The sequence below is a fragment of the Gossypium arboreum genome, chromosome 12 (assembly GCF_025698485.1).
Source record: "Gossypium arboreum isolate Shixiya-1 chromosome 12, ASM2569848v2, whole genome shotgun sequence".
Lineage (NCBI taxonomy): Eukaryota > Viridiplantae > Streptophyta > Magnoliopsida > Malvales > Malvaceae > Gossypium > Gossypium arboreum.
In genome coordinates, this window is record NC_069081.1 from 105,068,418 (window position 1) to 105,076,595 (window position 8,178).

An 8,178-nucleotide genomic window follows, 5' to 3' on the forward strand; every position below is an offset into this window, starting at 1 on the left:
AATTGAGCCTCCTTGTTAATCAAAAACTTGTGATTGAAAATAGGACAAAGTTTATTAATTCCAAGGTTTCTCGTACCATTGGGATATTTATATTATATGAAGGCACTTATGAGTTTAGTATTATTCTAGACTTGGGAGTTAAGACTAGGGATGTCTTTTATCTTTTATCTACATGTTTTATAATAATAATAATAATAATAATAATAATAATAATAAGTCAATTGAGGTTTAATTTGATTAATATAAATATTGCTGTTAATTCAGAAAAATATAAATTGGAGTGTGTTGAAACATATTATCCTCTTATTCATGAGTTGTGAAGAAGTTATGCTTAATTCCAAGTGTTGTTTTAAAACTGACAGATATTAAAATAATCTATAATGTGATTGTTCAAAAATAATAATAATAATAATAAAAAGAATTATCTTTTACTTCAAAAATTTATATATATTTTTATTTATTTCAAATCTTAACAATTAATCTCAAAAGACAGAAGAACCAGAAGGGGAAGCATTCGCAAAATTAAGGATGTTGTTCCAGTAATTCTTGTTTTCTTCGAAACTACTAGCATTACTTGTTCCAACATTAAAGTTTTGTCTAGGCTCCATTGACAAACTCTTCGGATGATCCCCAGAATCACAAACCATTAACGTGTCCGAATACCCTTCCATCATATTTTCCGCCCTGTATGAGCCTTGAAACCATACATCTTCTGAGGAGAGATCCAATATGTCATGCAACCCCATTGAGTTATCCAATCTTTCCTGTAAGTCAGCAACTTGGCTCGATTTCTCCACACATTCCCAATTATTTCCGCAACAGCTGTTATTTGAGTTCCCCACAAAGCTGTCAATGAACCCGACAGATGAGATTGGTAACGTGTTTTCCGTGAAGCTCGACGTCGATGTTGGAGATTGGAGGTTGTCAGTGTTGAAAGTGAACAATCCAGTGACTACACGTTGCCAAGCTTTGAGTACATCGAGGCATTGCGGTTTAGTAGCATGAGCCAAACCAACATCAATTTTGCTTACCAGTGGAGGAGCCGATGAAGACGTGAACCTAAATTGGTTTTGCGGAGGGTTTGAAACTCGTTTCGACTCTCTCACCAATCTAGCTTCAGCTTCTAACCGAGCACTCTCCCATTGAGCCATGTGGCTAAGGTTAGCGGCATCCTTGGGAGTTGAACCGAGGGTATCGGTTTTAGGCCTGTGAGTTGCAGGGTCGATCCCTATCGTCGTCAACCTTTTCTTCAACTGTGTATTCCAGTAGTTCTTGATCTCATTGTCTGTTCTTTTTGGCAAATGAGCCGCAATAGCCGACCACCTATGCATATTTATATATTACACATAAATTTATTAATCCAATTATACAAATAAACCCAAGCTAGATAATAGGTTCCAAATACAACTGGTAGTTAACAATTCATGATCATTGGTACTGACTAATAGTTGGGGTGGTACTGGTCGATATTATGCTGTCATTTACTATCTCAACTAAAAGAAACGATATAGGGTCCTTATTGTACTATTGCCATCACCTAAGAGAGATGATATAAGATGAAATGAAGCATGCCACTTTACCGGTTGTCGTATATACAAAAGAGTGAAAGAAATAAATAAATAATAAGTTGGGATTTAAAATCAAAATCACCTGTTTCCAAGAAGGGCATGGAGTTGAATGATGGTTCGTTCTTCCTGCGAACTGAACTTTCCTCTTTTGATATCTGGTCTTAAGTAGTTAATCCACCTAAGTCTACAACTCTTGCCACATCTTTGAAGTCCTATATCAAAATCAAAACCAAACATCAAATAAAGTTTGATTTGTCATAATTAGAAAGGCTAGGCGATCTAAGAAGAGATGTGGAAATAATACCAGCTTTTGCGGGCAAGCCTCGCCAGCTTCCACCGCCGTGTTCTTGAATATAAGACAAGAGTTTTTGGTCTTCTTCTGGAGTCCATGGCCCTTTCTTCAACCCCACCTTGTCGCTACATGGAGACTGCTGCATGTTCTTTGAATCAAGCCAGGCCGAATCCTCAATGAATTTGGTTCCTTAATTTGAAAACAGACAATGATAAAGAGATGATAGAGAAAGAGAGATTATACGCAGTTGAAAGCAACGAAAATGTGGGTAGAGTTGGTTAATTTAAAGTAGATATATAACTGCGTTTTATAGGCTTACAGTGTTAATAAATATTGCATAAGCCTATATGACCATTATACCCTTCTTTAAGAATTTAATTTTCTTTTCTAACACTATGTTTGAATTAAAGATAGGAAAGCAAAGAAAAAGAAAGTAAAAATATTTATTATCTTATTTAAACACTAAAATTAGTGAAGGAAAAGAAAATTAAGTAATTTTATTTATTTTGTTTGGATAGAATATGCAAAGGAAATGATTGTTCATAATAAAGTTTTACAATTATAACGTCATCATAAAATTATTTATAAAAAAAAAAAGTTGACAAAAAGACATTATACATCTTAAAAGTTGTTTTGTTTTGATTTTCTTTTTCCTTTCTTTAACTTCTCTTGAATCGGGATAAATAAAAATTTAACTTTTCAAGGAAAGCAAGAGATACTCAATTTGATATTTATGATAAAGGATAGAGTAAAAAAATTATAACGAGGTTGTAATAAAAAGATATCAAATTATAAATTTATTGAGGTTAAAATGATTTTTTATTGTTTTTAAATATATAAATAGCAAAATATTTAAATGTTCTTGTAGCGACGTAAAAAAAATTTTTGTTTTGCTTGGTCGCTAATTGTGGCGATTTATTAAACATTTGAAAACAAACTTTCGATTTTATTAACAAAGGGAGTCGCCACCGATCCTTTTTTATAGTTGTGATCGGACACCTAATAAAATTATTTTAAAACAAAAAGAAGGCTAAATTTAGGTCTACGTGAAAGTCCAGAGAAAAATTGGGGTTCGGGAGTTAGTTACGCGCGAGGAAGTTATTAGCACCCTCGCGACGCCCAAAATTGGTATCTCATAAACATGTGTTGACTTGATTTTCAAAAATATGAGTTCAATATAATATTTAATCGTGATTCAATTGAAAAATGAGAATTTTTAGTTTTCGATTTTTTTTTAGAAAGGGTGTCCCGTTTTTTAACACAAGCCGATGAATTTCACCCAACATAGCGATGAAATCGATGGCTTCATATTAAATCGGTACATTGCCTTATTTTTGAAATTAATTAAAACATGAGAAAAAATATTCCTAAAGTGAGAAATTAAAAATAGATAAAGAACGCAAAAAAAATGATATCATTAATGAAAAATATTAACATGGAATACTAGAATATTAGAATAACAATAATAATGATATTTACAAAATAAAAACAAATCATGTACTAATAATAAAATAGGAAAAATGATATATTTGGTAATAATAATATAAAATAATAATATGTACATAAAAATACATATATATATATATATATGCATATAATAAAAGTATGTAATAATAATAATAATATCTACAATAAAAGAAAATATTAGGAAACGTATATAAAAATTTACAACAATAATATAAAATAATGATATGTACAAAAAAAATATATATATATATACATATGTACATAAAATATACACTAATATAATAATAGTTATAATAATACTAGCAATAGTAATAATTTGTAATAATAATATATACACAATATGGTATTTAAAATATATATATATGTATATATAATAGTATTTAAGAATATATACATAAGAAATATATAACTAATGGCATTAAAAATATATACATAATATATATAAAATACCTAAAAAGAAAGAAGGGGAAAGAAGAGAGAAGGAGGGGAAAGGAAATCCGCCAAGGGTGGGCGATTACACGGTCAATCGTTGGTCACGCCTGTCAGAGCCACCACACAAAGGGCGGAAAAGATAAAATTTTTTTAACAATATATGTATATATAAAGAAAGAAAAAACAACACAAAAAAAGAAAGAAAAAAATTCAAAGAAGAGAAAAAAGAAAAGATGCAACCTTTTATTGATGTTTCTTTTGTGTTCAAAATTTGAAGGATTTTTGTGTTTTTTTCAATCTTTGTAAAATCCTCCTTTCTTACATGATTTTGAATGGCTTTTATAGCCATCTTTTACATGATTTTCTATTATTTCTTTTTCTATTTTGTAGGTGGTGGTGGTAGACAATGGATATCAAAAATGGGAGGGAAAATGGGGCAAGTGGGAAAGTGGCTAGGTGGCTAGGGTTTCTTAGTTTTTTTTTTTGGGGGTTAGGTTTTTTTTTTTCTTTTTTTTTTTAGGGTTAGGTTTTTTTTTCTTTTTTTTTGGGTTAGGTTTTTTTGGGGGGGCTTAATGGGCTTTTGAATTGGGTTTGATATTTGGGTTTTGTAATGGGTTTGGGTAGATGTAAATGGGTCATGGGTTAAGGGTTTTAGTGGGTTTAGAGGTTTGGTTGGGTTTTGATGAAATCGGGCTCGGGCAATTTGGGCTTCTACAGCTGCCCCTCTTTGCTCATTGTCGTGCAACGATAATAGAGCAAAGACTTTCAAGGAAGACCAAATTTGCCCGGTCTTGCTAGGTCTTGACTTGCTTTGGAACTCTTCTTGTTTAGTTAGTCCCTTTCATCCACCGCATCTTGTAGCTTTGGTTCACTCCATCGCATCTTGTGATATACGCCTTGTAGCTTCAATTTATTCCGATGTAACTTCAAGGATATGAAATGTATGGCTTCGATCTACTTCACTGTAACTTCGTAAAGGTGAGATCTACAACTTCAATCCACTCTTCTATCGCTTCAAGAAGACAAGGTTTGTGGTCTTTTCTTCTGCGACTCGGAAAGGCAAGATCCGATGCCTCGATCAACTCCATCAGTAACTTTAAGGAGACAGAATCGACGCCTTCAATCAGCTTCAATCTTTATTCTCTACTCGGCATGTGATCCCGAGCTCAACTCATTTTTCGCAATATGAATTGACTCTCTAAAAATGTACATTAAAAACAGAAATTGAAAATAGCTCAATAGCGTGAGCCAAGGCTCAACTCACCTCTCGCAATATGAGTTGATTTTTGAAACTTAACTTGAAAAGCGATTTTGAAAATACCTCGATATGTGATCGGAGGTTCAACTCACCTCTCGCAATATGAGTTGATTTTGAAAAAGAAATTAAAAGACTCAACTCAACTCTCGCAGAAATTAAAAAGCTCAACTCACCTCTCGCAATATGAGTTGAATTTTTTGGAAAAAAAAAACAGAAATTAAAAATAGCTCAGCACGTGAGCCAAGGCTTAACTCACTTCTCGCAATATGAGTTGATTTTTGAAAACAGAATCTGAAAATGATTTTGAAAATACCTCGACATGTGACTCGAGGCTCAACTCACATCTCGCAATGTGAGTTGATTTTTTGAAAATATAAATTGAAAAATACCTCAGTGTGTGATCTCAAGCTCAACTCACCTCTCGCAATATGAGTTGATTTTTTGAAAGACAAAATTGAAAATAGCTCAACAAGATGAGCCAAGGCTCAACTCACCTCTCGCAATATGAGTTGATTTTTTTTGAAAGGCGTAAATTGAAAAACGGAAATTGAAAATACCTCGGCGTGTGACCTGAGGCTCAACTCGCCTCTTACAATACGAGTTGATTTTTTGACAATGAAATTGAAATTACCTCAACAGTGTCTTGAGGCTCAACTCACCTCTCGCAATATGAGTTGATTTTTTGAAAAATGAAATTGAAAATACCTCAAGATGTCTTGAGGCTCAACTCATTTCTCACAATATGAGTTGATTTTTTTTTGAAAAAGAAATTGAAAATACCTCAAAGATGTCTTGAGGCTCAACTAATTTCTCGCAATATGAGTTGAATTTTGAAAACAGAAATTGAAATTACCTCAGCGTGTCTTGAGGCTCAACTCATTTTGAACAGAAATTGAAATTACCTCAACGTGTCTTGAGGCTCAACTCATTTCTCACAATATGAGTTGAATTTTGAAAACAAAAATTGAAATTACCTCAACGTGTCTTGAGGCTCAACTCATTTCTCGCAATATGAGTTGAATTTTTTTTTTGAAAGACAGAAATTGAAAATACCTCAGCATGTGAACCGAGGCTCAACTCACCTCTCGCAATATGAGCTGATTTTGAAAAAGTAGAAATTAAAAGGTTCAACCCACCTCTCGCAATATGAGTTGATTCTTGAACAACATAAATTGAAAACAGAAATTGAAAATACCTCAGCGTGACCTGAGGCTCAACTCACCTCTCGCAATATGAGCTGATTTTGAAAAAGTAGAAATTAAAAGGTTCAACCCACTTCTCAATAATATGAGTTGATTCTTGAACAACGTAAATTGAAAACAGAATTGAAAATACCTCAACAGTGACTGAGGCTCAACTCACCTCTCGCAATATGAGCTGATTTTGAAAAAGTAGAAATTAAAAGGTTCAACCCACCTCTCGCAATATGAGTTGATTCTTGAACAACGAAATTGAAAACAGAATTGAAAATACCTCAACAGACTGAGGCTCAACTCACCTCTCGCAATATGAGCTGATTTTGAAAAAGTAGAAATTAAAAGGTTCAACCCACCTCTCGCAATATGAGTTGATTCTTGAACAACGTAAATTGAAAATGAAATTGAAAATACCTCAACAGGATTTGAGGTTCAACTCACCTATCGCAATATGAGTTGAAATTAAAACACAAAATTGAAAATACCTCAACGTGCCGAGGCTCAACTCACCTCTAGCAATATGAGTTGATTTTGAAAACAAAATTAAAAGGCTTAACTCACCTCTCGCAATATGAGTCAACTAAAAATACCTCAACAGTGCCCCGAGGCTCAACTCACTTCTCGCAATATGAGTTGATTTTGAAAACAAAATTAAAAATACCTCAACGTGTCTTGAGGCTCAACTCATCTCTCGCAATATGAGTTGATTTCCTTGAAAAGCATGAATTAAAAACATCAAAATACCAAAACCCGTCCTTTGGTAGAACTCGTGTCTTTTCCTTTGATTCAAGTCGACTCTCATTCAAGATTTCTTGCTCATTGGAGTACCAGATATGCCATGTATGATGTTATCATGATATGCACATGTTTGTCTTAAATGTTTTTATGCCTACATGATTATGCAAAGGCTCCTTAAGCATGTTTGTCGATGTCCATTTAGCCACGATTGTTGAGGATCCGTGTTCATTGCTTTGATTCTCGACTTTCTCTTCGTGCCTTATACCGCCTTCAAGCTTCACGAGTAATCGACGTTTCTCGATATCACTCTTCCGCCTCGATTGAACTTTGTTCTTACTTTGAGACTCTTGTGCTTATCAAATTTTCATCCGTAATGCTCAACATTTCTTTTGTTTAGAGTATGTCATTTCACCATTTATTATGTAAATAAACACATAATGAGATGCATGAAAAGGTCGATAGGGACAAAATGATATTTCATATTCATCTATTTCAAATGTGGCAAACAAAGCAAGTTAACCAATGAGAGTAAAAATGTCAAAAGAAAGAAAGGATCGATTCAACGGATACAAATGCTCTAGATATTCAACACATGAACTCTTCCTCGCTCCTCAATCAAAATCTTTTCGAGCGGCTTCTTGCGTAGAAGATTTCGAGCTTTAAATGCTTCAAATCAGTAGCTTTTACCGCTTGACCTATCGCTCGACCGCCAGTTTGTTTCATTAGGACGCCTCTCGTGTTTTCATCCTAATCTTTTGTACTAATCAAGACGCCTTTTCGGTTTTCGCCTTGATCCCTTTTTTTTTAAGATGCCCTTTTCGGGTTTTCATCTTAAGCATAATATTTCTTCACAGCATCTGAGTTCACTGGATTCGACAACTCTTTCCCATCCATCTCGGTAAGGATCAAAGCTCCTCCTAAGAATGCCTTCTTTACGACATATGGTCCTTCCCAATTTGGTACCCATTTTCCTCGCAGGTCTTTTTGTATTGGGAGAATTTTCCTCAGTACGAGTTCTCCTTCATGGAATTCTCTTGGCCGTACCTTCTTGTCATGGGCTGTGATCATTCTTTTCTGGTACATTTGTCCATGGCAAATTGCCCTGAGACGCTTTTCTTCAACGAGGTTCAGTTGATCATATCGAACTTGTACCCATTCTGCTTCTTCTAACTTTGATTCCATTAAGACTCGCAGAGAGGGGATCTTAACCTCAATAGGTAGCACAGC

The 8,178-nt window shown here is 34.0% G+C and overlaps 1 protein-coding gene across 1 annotated transcript; it reads right to left on the minus strand.

The window, feature by feature from the left end:
• Positions 1-421: 421 nt before the first annotated feature.
• Positions 422-2,158, minus strand: LOC108478325 (transcription factor MYB16). Its single transcript, XM_017780776.2, has 3 exons — positions 1,873-2,158; positions 1,651-1,780; positions 422-1,323 (listed from the first exon to the last, which is right to left on the minus strand). Exons 1-3 carry the CDS (start codon positions 2,003-2,005, stop codon positions 483-485), a joined length of 1,104 nt encoding a protein of 367 aa, XP_017636265.1. The 5' UTR covers positions 2,006-2,158; the 3' UTR covers positions 422-482.
• Positions 2,159-8,178: the final 6,020 nt, after the last annotated feature.

Excerpts from the sequence above, each read along its gene's own strand:
- LOC108478325 (XM_017780776.2), bottom strand. The coding sequence starts at position 2,005 with ATGCAGCAGTCTCCATGTAGCGACAAGGTGGGGTTGAAGAAAGGGCCA. Across the intron at positions 1,781-1,872 it reads AGGCTTGCCCGCAAAAGCTG|GACTTCAAAGATGTGGCAAG; the intron begins GTATTATTTCCA and ends ATTTTGATATAG. Across the intron at positions 1,324-1,650 it reads CATGCCCTTCTTGGAAACAG|GTGGTCGGCTATTGCGGCTC; the intron begins GTGATTTTGATT and ends AAATATGCATAG.